Below are 14,236 nucleotides of genomic sequence, written 5' to 3' on the forward strand. Positions count from 1 at the left end.
GTAATAATATCCATATTATATATACCTAAAAAACATGATCTGAAAATCGACGCATGCATTAAATTAAGAATCACACGAAACATCAAAATCGCCCATTTTTGGCTTACACACAACTCACAGTGGTAATCATGCACCTTCTGTTTTGCGGCCCCCAAAGAATAGGTATGGTGAAGGTAAATTTCGTCCACGATCTGGCAGCACTGACGAAACATCTTGCAAATGAGTGCTTGGGACCCAATTTCTCCTCGCTGAATCTGGTAACAAGCGTTGAATTCACAAAAATGAAGAATTGGTATTCCTATGAATACTATTATGTTTTACAAAGTGCAACAAAGAAATCTATGCGAACGTGTGAATTTAAATAATTTTAACTCTAGAGAGGCAGAGTTGAACTGGTGAGAATTAAAATGTCAAAAATTTACATTCCGCATGAAGAAATTAAAAGAATTTATTACACATATTTTGTGACCTTATTAGAAGGTATTAAATAAAATCAAAATATCACCACTTCTGAGGACTAAAAAATATCTCTGTGAGGTGCGTTACCGATACAATTAGAAGGAATTAAATATATTGAAAACACGTTGTCTTTGGAAGAATAGAAAACTGTGTGGCGGTCGCTATGGATATAGAAGTGAATAAGTTTAGGAGGTTTCTTGTTCTTATTGTGGCATTTTAGACAGATGGAAAAATCGCGCATTTAAAATAATAGAATAATCTTCACTTTTCCGCTGCAAATTAAAATATTAATTTTTCTCTATTCTGCGCTTATTACCTGGAAGACCCCTGGCACATACCAAACTTGTAGTAGAGTAACATTTTTTTGTTGCTTTTAACTTCTTTTTTTGATAATAAAATGTGTGAATACTAATATAATAGTCATACTTGAATCAAAATAATTTTTTTCAACAATATAAAAAAAAAATTTTTTATAATAAAATGTATGAATACTAATGCCTAACAAATGATTTATTGCTGGAAAACATTTTCAAATTATTATAAACGATCATAAAAAACAAATTATTCAAATAGGCGATTTTATTACCTATATTGCGCTTTATCACCTATCATTTCATGCGATTCAGAGGAACAAATAGTTGTACGCTGTACTAATGATGAGGCTTATGCATTGACCAAAGAACCTAAGTTGAGTGAAAAATAGTTTAAAATTATGTGCATGCAATTTAGCCAATAGAACTAAAATTTAAAAGGCTCTAGCTTCATAGTGTGGTTGTGGTGGCACATCTGGTCGTATTCCATAAACCAGGCTTTTACTAAGCCTAGCAAATATGTTACAAGCATCTTGATTTTTTCGATGGGTTCCTCTAGTATAATAGGTAATGAACTCAGAAAATAGAAGTAATTCAACGCTCTGGAAGAATCTACATCCTGTATCAAAAAGAGTTTGTAGAGTCATGTGATTTAGTAGCTATATGTAGTAAGCTAAGGAAACTAACATCTCTAAGGCAACAAAGATCCGATAGTAAATTGAGAAACTGAAACCCACAACAATTTAGTTCGCAGAAAGACGGATTTACTGCCGAGAACACTGAAAACTTCTCTTTTGGTGTCAAACACTACTTGTGTAGATACACCTAATGGCATATATCCCTCTTGTCGCACATCGCTCAGAATTACGTTAATTGGCAGCGATTTGCCCCGAGAAAATAGAGAAAATAAGCACTGCGAAAAAAAATTCAGAGTGTATTCCGGAAAAAAATTGATCTGATTGTGGATGTTCCCAAACACACGTGTGGGACATCTAATAATGCTCATATTGTTCGAAGGTTCTTCCAAGATCCTGAATTGATTTCGAGTATTAGAGGTGATGACCAGAAATTAATCGTGAAATTCAGCATTATTCTACTAGCTCTGGAGTTAGAGTTGATGGTTAGTAGAGTGGAAGTATCAGTGTCAATTCGACTAAGCAGCGAACATCGAGTAGCGCTCGGCTCCCAAAACAGCTTCCTAAGCCAGGAAGTGAGCTACCGTGTCGAGGGCTGAATAACACCCGGGACACTATTAAAACGCATTGGCAAGTCACTTCTGTGACACATGCCCTGAACACTCCATTTTCTCCCGAGAAGATTAAATTCGGTGAAGGTGGCAAATCAACTTCGAGTCAGCAGGGGGTTGATGCAGTTCCTAGTATCTCGAATGGTGCGGCTGGAGGTTAGGCTTTAAATAGCTACAGCTTAGTAGCCAGAGCCACCGAGAACGATGGGACTACAGGAGGCCCCAAGAAAAGGAAATATAGTTCTGCTGCCAGAAGGAAGTACCATCGCCAGCAACTTAAGTTACAGCGCGAGGCAGCTCCTACGCTAGAGACCCTAAAACGGCCTCGGTCTGATGACAGTACTCCAAAAGAGGACAGAGAAAGTAAGAGGGTTAAGGTAGGTACCACAGGTGGCTCTTACAGCCTCGCCCCCCAATGCCACCTTAAAATGGCCCTTGTTCCGGAGAACTTATCGCAAGAAAAGTTCAGTATGGAGCAAGCAGCGAGTATAGAGATGGCTTTCGAGAAAATGATCGCCGGAGTAAGAACTGGCGACATTATCCCAAGGTTAAGGACTGCCGGTATAAAAGTGGTGTGCTGACCGTCGCCTGCGTGGATGAGATGTCCAGGACATGGCTCATCGGGGCAGTTGGCGGTTTGACATCTTGGGAAGGTGCGGGCATCAAGGTCATTGATTCCAAGGACCTTCCCAAGTCTATCAAGCTCATTGCTTGGAAACAAGGCAGTTCTGAAGAATCTACATCCGTCCTCAAGAGGATGAATTTCCAGAACTCCAAATTAAAGGTGGAGGAGTGGACTATAATCGACGTGAAGAGAGACACTCAATCAACCCAGTTGACCTTGAGTGTGGGCCCTTCAATCGTCCAGCATGTTAAGAAGCTCGATTGCAGACCTTATCTGTGGATGAAAAGGATCTAAATGAAAATCCTATCTAAGTGTAAGAACGCTATGGTGGTAGCGGAAGAACAGCCGCCCTTGGAACTTACGTAGGATGATGCTGCTTCGTAATGAACAGCGCCAAATCTTCATATTTAGATTTCGTTAAAATAAATCTTTACCATTGTAAAGCTGCATCTGCTATCCTAAGCAGACGTGTTACATTGAAATAAACGGCTTTTGCATTAATACAAGAACCTGGGTGCTACAAGGTGGAGGTCAAAGGCATAAGCCAGAGATACGGCTCAATTGTATACAACAGATCAGAGGAAAACCCCCGGACAGCCATATATGTTAGAAGGGATATCGACTTTGTCAGCTTAACGAGGTTTAGTACTAGAGACCTAGTAGCAATCAAAGTAGAATATCAAAGAGGAAGAAAGTTACAACCTCTAGTTATTTGTTCAGCATACCTGTCATTTGACTCTCTATTCCCGCCACCATCAGAGAAACTAAGACGCTTGGTGGACTATTGCAATTCGAAAGGATGGTCGCTGGTTATTGCATGTGATGCAAACGCGCATCATACGATATGGAGCAGTAAGAACATCAACACAGAGGTGAGTTCCTTTTAGATTATCTTTTAGCTACTGATTTGACTATATTAAATCGTGGATGTACACCAGCCTTTGTGACAGCTAGATATCAGGAGGTTATTGACATATTTTTTTGTTCAGTATCCATTAGCGAAGCATTCAGTGACTGGCACGTATCGCCTGAGACATCCCAGTCAGATCACAGTCATACTGTTTTCACTGACAGCTGAGATATCTGATCCGATCTGGTATAGGAACCTAAGAGCGAATGACTGGGATGGGTACAGGGAAGATCTCGGAGAATCCTTGGCAAGTATACCCGGAAGGATTAGGTCAATTGATCAGTTGGAATTTGCTGTAGATATAGCAGAAAAATCAATTAATAAATCGTATGAGGACAATTGTGCCCTTCGAATTAGGAAACCAGACAGGGATGCCCCTTAAGAAATTATAAATTTTAGACTCTGAAAAAAGAAACTAGAAGTCTTTTTAATAGAGCCAGGAAAACTGGCAAGTGGGAATTGTATAAGGCTAGTGTAGCAAAATACACTAAAAAGATACAATCAGCTAAAAGATTCTCCTGGGGAGGGCATTGTCAGGACATTCAAAATGTACCTGACACGGCTAAACTCCAGAGAATCTTGAAGAAAAATCCAGCATGTCAATTAAAGGCATTGATACTGCCAATGAGGCTGCTGGAGAAGACGGTATTTTTCCGGCGTTAATCCAAGAAGGTTTGGATGTACTAATAAGATGGCTGCGTTACATTTTCAGGGCGGGATTATCTATGGGATATACCCCTATGGTATGGAGGAAAGTCAGATCGATTATCATACCAAAGCCGGGGAGGGACTCGTACTATGTAGCTAAGTCATTCAGACTGAATAATCTAACTTAGATTATGTTGAAAACATTAGAAAAGTTAGTAGATTTTCAGTTGAAGTAGGAAATCTTACCAGACAGACCTCTTCATAAAATCAATTCGCCTCTCAGAAAGGTAAGTCCACTATTGGCGCACTTCATGCATTAACCTCCCGCGTTTAAAAAGCGGGTTCAGAAGGGGATGTAGCGATAGCAGCGTTTTTAGATATACAAGGTGCTTTCAGTAACACCCTAATGAACTCTATATTCAATTATGCGGAAGATCATGGTATAGGTTTTACATTCAATAGGTGGCTGCGTTCTATGCTACGCGACAGGATTGTCCGATCTTCGCCACAAGGGAGTAGTGTGAGAGCGAAGATTAAAAAAAGGAAGTTCGCCGGGATAAGTGTTGTCATCCACCCTATGGGCATGAGTCATTAACGATTTAATAAGAATGTTAAATGAGTTAGGCTTCTACACACAGAGATATGTAAATGATCTTGTTATCTTGATAACAGGAAGGCATGAAGGGGCTATAGTCGAGCTTATGCGAAAAGCTCTTAACATTGTTGAGGGTAGGTGCAACGACTATAGCGTATCTGTTAACCCAGATAAAACTGAACTTTTGGTTTTTACAAAACGCAGGAAACTACCTGATCTCGTGAGTCCTGGATTCTATGGCAAGAAAGTCGGATTCTCCGCATCAGCTAAGTATTATGCGTCATTTTTGATCCAAAATTAACCTGGAAACTACAGGTTGGGGTGATAGTTGAAAAGGCCAGAGCAGCCCTCTGGGCATGCAGAGGCACAATTGGAAAAATTTGAGGATTAAAGCCCAAGGTAGTATACTAGTTATATACGGTAATCATCAGACCAATTATAACCTATGCATCATTGATCTGGGTGACAAGAACCAATCTGGTAAGTTTCAGAAACGAGCTACAGAGCCTGCTAAGGGTCTTTTGCCTGGTAATTTCTGGATCAATGAGCATTACTCAAACGGAAGCATTGGAGACTATTCTAGATATACCACCGCTGCACCTTCTGATTAGGCAGAGAGCTGCAGCAGAGGCTGGAAGACTCGCACTAAAAGGGAGTCAAAGTTGATGAAATCCTATGCATGCACTCAGATTACATGCTGAAAAAATACTTATTCATGAAGCCATTCAAGGCGATATTTCCAAAAACCAAAGATTGGCATGATAAGCAAAAGACGACAAATATATTCATTACGGGAGAGCTCGTTTGGTATACAGACGGATCAAGGGATTCCCTAGGATCTGGGGCTGGAATATTAGGGATGAAACCTAGTGCTAAAATAACAATGGCACTGGGAAAATTCACTACAGTATCCAGGCTTAAATCTTGGCTATCAAGACCTGTTTTGAGGAGATCCGTAAGCGGAGTTATATCAATCATCACGTTTACATATGCTCTGATAGTCAGGCTGCGTTGAGGGCCCGCCAATTGGAGAAATTTAGATCCAGACTGTCTGGAGCTGCCTCCAAGTACTTCTCGAAGTGTCTGGTAAAAATCGGGTCAAGTTGATCTACGTTCCCGAACATGAAAACATTGAGGGCAACGAAACAGCAGATATACTTGCAAAAAAGGGACTACGAAGATCCTCAACGGACCTTAACCATACTGCGGAATCTCGTATACTACAGCTATGCCCGCCACTGAAAGGTGGCTCCTGATGGATCATGTGGAATATTGGAGGAGGGCTAAGGGTATGATACACTCTAAAAAGTTTATCAAAAAACCATGCTTGGGAAAATCTAAGAAACTTCTAAACGTGGAAAGAAAGCAGGTGAAAGTAGTGGTAGAAATGCTTACGGGCCGTTGTCACTTAATGAAGTACCTAAAGAATATGAAGGTCGACAGAAACCCGCGCTGTCGAAAATGTGGCTTCCGGGAGGAGACAGCACGTCCCATCTTATGTAATTTTGACGTGCTAGTCGGCCTCAGATTGAAGCATTTTATTAATCACTTCTTCGAACCAGAGGATTTCAAAGATATCTCCTTCCGCGATTTGCGCATATATGGAGCGAACTGGCCTCCTTAGAGAGGCATAGATTTTAAAGGCTAAATTACAGTAGGTTACACTAGTTGACCTTAGTGCTATAGGCTTGAATGACCCTACCCATATAATAATAATTATGTGAGCCTATATGACTGGTTCTATATGCCTGTGACAGTTTACAAGTTTTTGGTTCATAAGACTTAAGTCATAGAAATATCTTCATTGCCTATCGACTAATTAACCAAAAAAGTTCATGGCGCAGGTAATAATGATATGAAGAGAATAAGGGAATTTAATACCCGGAAATTCAATCGTATCTCAACCAATGAATATTTGAGTCAAAAAGTGTTAATTATGACTGATTTCTATTTAAAACATTTTCGAAAGTAATAGAAAAATGCCTCTCATATCATGGATTCTCATTTTGTAACTAATAATTGTTTATAACAAAGCAAAAAATGTTGTTAAATGTCAATAAATCTAGTTAGAGTATTCCTTTTCAGGTTAAAATATACGTCCGGTGTTTGGTTGTAATCAGATATAAATTTAACATGATTCCGCAAGAAAATTGGTATAAAAAGTCCTTTCAGGTTTCAAAATATAAAAAAGCCAATTTCGTTAATCAATTTGTTTTTAAAGATTTTGAAAGATTGAACTTTATTCACAATATCACCATCTGCGCAGCTAATATAAATTGACTAATTCTATACATTTTTGAGAAAATATCAATGAATGAGGCAAAGGAGGTAACACGAGCTTAATACGTACATTTTGTTGTGGTGTTTTGTACGTGGTGTTTTGCAACTTAAAAGAGAAGTAAAGTCAAATTTCCTTTTTAAATATTAGCTCCATATTGTTTTTTGGAATGCAATTATCTTTAAGTATAAAAAAGAGAAATTGTCCAGGAAATGTAGGCTTTGAAAGTTTTTGAACCCCAATTTCCACGTTTAAGATTAGCCGGAGTCATTATTAGCAACGAATATTAATGGACGTTCTAATGAGAAAAGAATAGAAATCAGTCTTACCTTGCAAAAATTTCTTGCATCTCCACAATTTTCGGTTTTCTCGCTTTGTCTTTTAAAAAATTTTCTAAGTCTATTCCGCGATCCTTCAGACAACCAAACATAAGTTTCATTTTACCAGGAGTTATCGCTGGTGATAACTTTGACCTTAAAGTTTTCCATTTTTTGCCGGGCAAGAAAAACAAGTTCCCAGACAATGGATCAACTTTTTCATTACAGTATACACCTCGGTCATGAAAACTTGTGAACTCCTTTGTCAAGACGTTTCGTATTAGATCAGGATCAGCCACTACTAAGCAAGGCTTATGAAATGTATACATTCCAAAAACTTTGTTGTATTTTAATTTTTCATAGCCGTAAGAAAAAATTTCACCTAAATCAAATTGGTTAGAAATAATAGAATTAGTTTTTTTTAAACTGAATGGTCTTCAAGTTTTCGTTTCTTATAAATATATAATAAAAAGAGTTGTGAAAATGAAAGACATAAGAAAAATTCCTTACCTATGTGACACTTTTTTCTCACAACGTTAAGAAAATTTCCGACTGGTACGCACGGTTCCAAGTATGGCATACCTTTTTTACGCCAGTAAGTGTATAAAACGAACTTGAAGTATGCATAAATTCCAATAGAAAGACAAATTATTGTGCAGAATACTTTTAGCATAAAAGTACTGGAAAGTAGAGCCATCTTTTTAAAATGCTGTCCAAAGTGTTATTTGGATTATACCTGTCAAATTAAAACTTGTTTACATAAAACAAATGATCTCATTCACTGGAGGTGTATGATTATTCCTCAAATCTACAATAAAGTTTGTTCTAATTTTCTTTTTTCCGAATATTAAGTATTGGAATCCAAAAATTTTTCCAGAGACGAAAAGTCGATGCCGAGAAATCTTGTCGGTAATAAATATTTGATGTCTGCAAATTTTGTTATCAGAGAACATTCTTTGCAAAGCTGCATTTTTTAAACGATTGTTAAATACTACAGTACATTTATAATATCAAAAATAACTATTTAATTGTTAAAAAACAGAAAATGCAATAGTAAAAAACACTTCACACTAGATCTCCGTCAAGTCACTAGAACAAATATAAAATAAAGTTGTTTTTTTCGAATTATTTGATCATTATTATTACGTTCATGTTAGGAAAGGGGGCGTGGGTGCGAATAGACTTGTATTCTGAAGTTCCAGCTCAAGATGCGCGAAATTTCATAAAGGTGACCCTGGAAAGGGAGAAGAGGTGAGTTTTCACGTATTCTGAAAGGCAGGGTTTGATGTAGGCGGTAACGTTAGAAAGTGTTGCAAGGTAAATTGAAGTTAGGCGCGATAATCTAACCCCTTCCCTCAGGCCAAGGTCATCTCTATGAGGGTGAAGCTGTAACACGCTATGAGGCGACATGCCGGGCAAACTAGCATTTTTCTGGTTATTTCTGAGACATTAAAATTGCTGAAGTTGTCTAAAGTTCTGACAAATTTTCTACAATCTTTTAGCGAACAAGAAAATACAATATATGTTTGCCTCTGCGTAATAAAAAAAGAAAAATGGGTTGTTAATAAATGCATGATTGTATCATAATACAATTCTTAGATTAGATGTGAGCCGCGTTTCAGTTCGCCGCAATTGATTTCTTCCTAGAGCTGCTTGTCCATGCTGTTTCTCAGGGGAGCAGGGCAAGAGCGGTTGCGGAATTTTATATAGGTCGGCCTCTCAATAAGAAACCGTATTTCTTCTACTTTGAGCTGGGAAGGTGCTCCCTCCACGATACGTTTTCGCTCGCTGAGCAGTGTGGTCTAACACTGTATCGTGTTTGATCGGAAGTGCTGAGGGTTCTTCAATTCATTTTCTGCAGTTTTTTTGCTGTTCTTTACTAAGTTGCATATAAAGTTTTCATTTTTGCAAAAAAAAATAGTTTAGAAATGTTAATTAATTATCTAAATTGCAATTAACGATGTTGATTGGGATGCTAAAATTTAGAAAACGCCGTAACGGGCAGTTACGGCTCTCTTCGAATCACGGACCTTAGAAATAGGACTGTCGTGATTTGAGAAAACATTGTTACGGAGTTGCAATATGGCGCCCGTGTGAGCAACACGTGTTTCTCGTGCTGTGTGCGAATTCCTTGATTTAACTCGAGTCTTTAAGTGCTAAATTTTTTCTTTGCCTATTATCGCGCTCTGTTTATGCTCTGTTTATCCGATAGGATAATTTTTTGTTCCTCATTTTATGAATTTTTTTCAGTATTCTGAACGGTTTTGTGTTTTTCTGAGGAACTTGTGGTCTTCAACAGACATCTTTATAAATTTAGCCTCGTCCCTCAGGTAGTGTGCGTGATTTGTCCAGGCTTAGCGCGTTGTGTGCGCAAGCGCGTGTATGCGAGTGTGCGTGTGTGTGTAAGGTGACAGTTATTATCGATCTTTCTCATCTCCAACTTTGAAAGTAGCTACTATTTACAAAAATGTGTGGCGATTGAAAGCTGCTGAAACTTTTAAACTCCGTCAAAGCCGACACAGAGGAAACCAAAAAGGAAGTCAAACTTCTAAAAACGGTCATAGCTCAATTGAAGTCCATCTTTGATGCTTTAAAGATCAAATTTAGCACACGCAAATCAGAGTATAAAAAGCTGAAAGAAAATCATCAGGAATTAGAGAAAAAGTATGGTTCACTCAAGCGACAGGTTGACTTTCTTCAGCGGCAAGCTCGCTAATGCAATTTTTTTATTCAGAACCTATAGGGCGACGAGGAGTTTAACAGAGACCTCTTTTCATTCGTTCTCAATATTCTTAATAGCGCTGGTCTCTCACTTAATGGGTCGAACATTGACACCATTTATTGCCTGGGGAGGAAGCAAGGCAGTAGGCCCGCCCTGGTACGTTTTAGTTCTAGCAGATGGAAACAGGAGGTTTTCAACAAACGCGCAGCTTTCAAAAAGTTAAACCTTTCTATCACACTTGACAAATCACCAGAGGAAAGGTAAGAGCGGAAAGCCCTATATCACACTTCCACCATGCTAAAAAATGCGGAATACTAATTGTCGAATACTTCCTAAATGAAAAGGGAAATAAACAAATTTCGACTGAAACACACTCCTCGTCAAAGAGAAAATCCAAAACACGACAAAAGCGCAAAACGGATGGATCGAATAGCCAGCTGGACTCCTTTCTAGAAAAAAATGCTTCAAAGCCGGAAAAGCCTCAGTCTAAATGTTAAAAACCTATTAGGCCTGGTAAGTTTTAACAACTTGCAGTAGAGAAAGAAGTCGCTAATCAGGATGTCATATCTGAATCTCCGAAGGACAGCAATCTTCGAATCTTTTTCTGGAATACTCACGGCCTTTCGAATTTTTCTGATATCGCAAATTACGTACTCAGCTCAGACATCATCTGACTGTGCGAGATGTAGGTAACTTTAAAGAATTTAGAATCCCCCATTTGTATCCCTAATCACACCGCTATTGTAAGCATTGCACAACGTTCTGCCAGAGTCGATTGCCCTAGTAAGGGTTTAGCAATTTGCGTAAACAAAAATGTATTTAACTTTGAAATTGTCTTAATTTCTCCAACGTGTATTTTTGTTTAATGTTGGCGGAGGACATTTCAATTTATTGTGGGTAATGCTTATTTTAAACTTTCTATGGATGCTAAGCTGTTTGAGCAAACTTTTGAAGAGGAACTTGCCGGGGTTATATCGGGTTATCTAGATTTACCAAAGTTTTTAGGGGGCGGTTTTAATGCTCGTATCGGCAACCAAAATGACCTGAAAGGGCTACTCCATCCTGAAAATTCTGCAGCATTCTATAAGCGAAGATCATTGAACTCTGGAGTCCACGCTAGGGGGGAGGCTCTTCTTTAAACTATTCAGAGTGGTGAGATAATGATATTAAATGGGAGATTTCCTAAAGATTTTCTAAGAATTATACTTTTCTGGGATTTCAGGGTATAAGTGTTAACAACCTTGTTGCGTGTAATATTGGCGCAATAGACCTGACTTATAATTTTAAAGTACTTCAATTGGCTACGAGATCCGAAAATCTTCCGGTTCGCGTTGATATTTCGTATTTCAGACAGATAGACGCAAGTGTGAACAGAGACTTTCTTTTATTTTGCAATAAAATAATTTGGAATTAAAACCGCAAATGAAACTACCGAAGACAACCCGAAGTATAACTGGGGTCTCCAGCTCAAAAATATGTTAACTCTATGTAATATGGAGAAAATGTGGCTTGACTTGGATTCTGCGTCGCTTGTTGAAAATATGGATATTTTTCTAAATAACTTCTTTGATTATCTCTGGCGTTCCGACCATGAAAGATCCCTCCATTCAAGTAGTCTCCAAGTCTTGCCACATCTTAAACTCTGCCCGGACTTTCAATCATATCTGCATCTTAGATTACCTTTTTGTATAACTTGTATTATTATTTAACTTAGACTTCTGGGCTCTATGAGGGGTTGTATAAGTTTTGGAGAATATAATTTTACTTATGACCCTGCTAGACTCTGCCCTATATGTAACCTATCAGTATCAGAGGACCTTCATCATTTTACAGCGTTTGTCCGGCCTATTCTGACACAAGAATATCAATCTTAGGTCAACCATCAACCACGGCAGTCAATAGCCAGTATTAGCTGAGTCTTGATATCCTTAAATAACACAGCCACACAAAAAAAAGTGTGCGGATCTGGTAACAAAACACACGTATTCCTATGGGTTTTGGGGCGCTGAATTAAAATTCGGTATCAAAAACCACCCATCACGTCATGGTTGAGCCATAACCTCGAAAAATGACGAAAAATCGTGCACTAAGGCAAATAAATTTCAAAATAATGCCAGTGATGGAAATTTTGACTTCCAAAACATGTCGACAACTATGAAGGATCAACCCTTGCCTAATACCAACTTATTTAATATAACTTTATCCAACAGAACCTGATCTCACCTAACCTGAATTAACAGAAATTTATTGAACTACACGTAAAGCTCTGGAAGCATATTTTCCCAGTAGCAAATGTGTGCTTCATCGAATGGGTGAACTCGAGCCTAACCTAGAAATAAATCTAACCTAGCCTAACCTAACCTAACCTCACGAAACACAATTAAACTGATTGTGTTGTCCCGCAAATGTAACAGAATGAATCTGAGCTATTCTTGCAGGCATGTGATTGTGAAATGCTCGCGGTTTTTTTCCTTGTAGCATGAAACTACACCAACCAAGTGATCCATTGATGAAGAGCTACGGTTGCATGCTGACGACGTTAAAATATGAAAGTACGCAAGAACAGGGTTGCCAGCGTAATCGGTTAGGTTAGGTCAGGTACTGTTAGGTTAGGATAGGTTAAACCTCTATGTAGGTTAAGCCGAAGCTGAATGAAACGGTACCGCAAACACAATTGGACAACACAATCAGTTTAATTGTGTTTCGTGAGGTTAGGTTAGGTTAGACTAGGTTCGATTTATTTCTAGGTTAGGCTCGAGTTGACCCATTCGATGTAGCACACATTTGCTACTGGGAAAATATCCTTCCAGAGCTTTACGTGTAGTTCAATAAATTTCTGTTAATTCAGTTTAGGTGAGGTCAGGTTCTGTTGAGTAAAGTTATGTTAAATAAGTTGATATCAGGCAAGTGTTGATCCTTCGCAGTTGTCGACATGTTTTTGAAGTGAAAATTTGCATCACTGGCATTATTTTGAAATTTATTTGCCTCAGTGCATGATTTTTCGTCATTTTTTGAGGCCATGGCTCAACCATGACGTGATGGGTGATTTTTGATACCGAATTTGAATTCAGCGCCCCAAAATCCATAGGAATTCGTGTGTCTTCTTACCAGATCCGCACACTTTTTTTGTGTGTCTGTGTAATTGTTCGCTTGTACAATTTTTGTAAATTACTTGTTTTTATCCTGCTGCTTAATCTGGTTGCACATGGTTACTTTTGGTCTATATTTATATCTTGTATTGATACTCATTTACATCGAACTTAGGTCGAAAAAAAATGATTGAATAATAATAATGATACATTGTTACATATTTTGTCGAATTTTGCATGCACATCGCCCGGAAATTTGTTCGACTTCACAATAAAAAAATCAATTTTTTTATTTTGAAAATAATTATATTTAGGGGTGCCGTAAGCCCTATCAAGTTTAACACGTATTTTCTATAAGAAAAAAATACGTTTCTGTACATTTTATTCAGAATCGTTGATATTAGCTGAATCGAGTTCAGACTGAAAATTTCAATTTAAAAATAGCTATAGAGTATAAATAATATATTAGTATCTAAAAATCGCCAACATAAGTCTGTTTTATAGGGTGCCAAAAAATCTCCATATGTGAAAAAATGGGTTTTGCGAGTTTTTGGCGCTAATTATTACTTTTTGCAGTTTTTCAAATGCAAATTATTTCTAAGGCATAAAATACTGCTTTACATTGATAATTAAAAGTTTACATACATTGTTTACACAGTTTATTTTTGATTTTGGTAAGTGTCTCTTAGTTTTCTAGCAATTTTTCCTTCTTCTCCATGTTACCAAACTCCCCCGTCACCCATGCTACTGCCCTTTTGTTCCCCCTTATAAGCATCAATACCACCATGATTACCCGAGTAAAAATGCTTCGACTTGAGTTTGATTTAAATTGCGTCCAATCAAGACATGCTGAAGTTGAAAAGTTCGATTTGAGCATGTCTCAGTTTTGAGACAGAGACAGACTTCAATTTATACCTCGGACGCAAGTTTCTATGTCCTTCAGACATAAATTTATATGTAGTCTAATTTTTATGACTCCAAGACGAGCAGTTTATAACTTCGAGTGTATACCTATCCTGACAGAAACAGGTATATA

At 38.0% G+C, this 14,236-nt stretch overlaps 1 protein-coding gene across 1 annotated transcript in view; it reads right to left on the minus strand.

Moving 5' to 3' along the window:
* LOC117169799 (probable cytochrome P450 6a14) overlaps window positions 1-8,086 on the minus strand; it is a 150,879-nt gene extending 142,793 nt beyond the window's left edge. Inside the window, exons 1-2 of the mRNA XM_033356305.1 lie at window positions 7,900-8,086; window positions 7,402-7,771 (exon numbers count right to left, since the gene is read on the minus strand). Coding sequence (XP_033212196.1) covers window positions 7,402-7,771; window positions 7,900-8,086 — 557 coding nt within the window. The remainder of the gene's footprint in view (window positions 1-7,401; window positions 7,772-7,899) is intronic.
* Window positions 8,087-14,236: the final 6,150 nt, after the last annotated feature.

Source organism: Belonocnema kinseyi, chromosome 3 (assembly GCF_010883055.1).
Source record: "Belonocnema kinseyi isolate 2016_QV_RU_SX_M_011 chromosome 3, B_treatae_v1, whole genome shotgun sequence".
In the NCBI taxonomy this organism is placed as follows: domain Eukaryota; kingdom Metazoa; phylum Arthropoda; class Insecta; order Hymenoptera; family Cynipidae; genus Belonocnema; species Belonocnema kinseyi.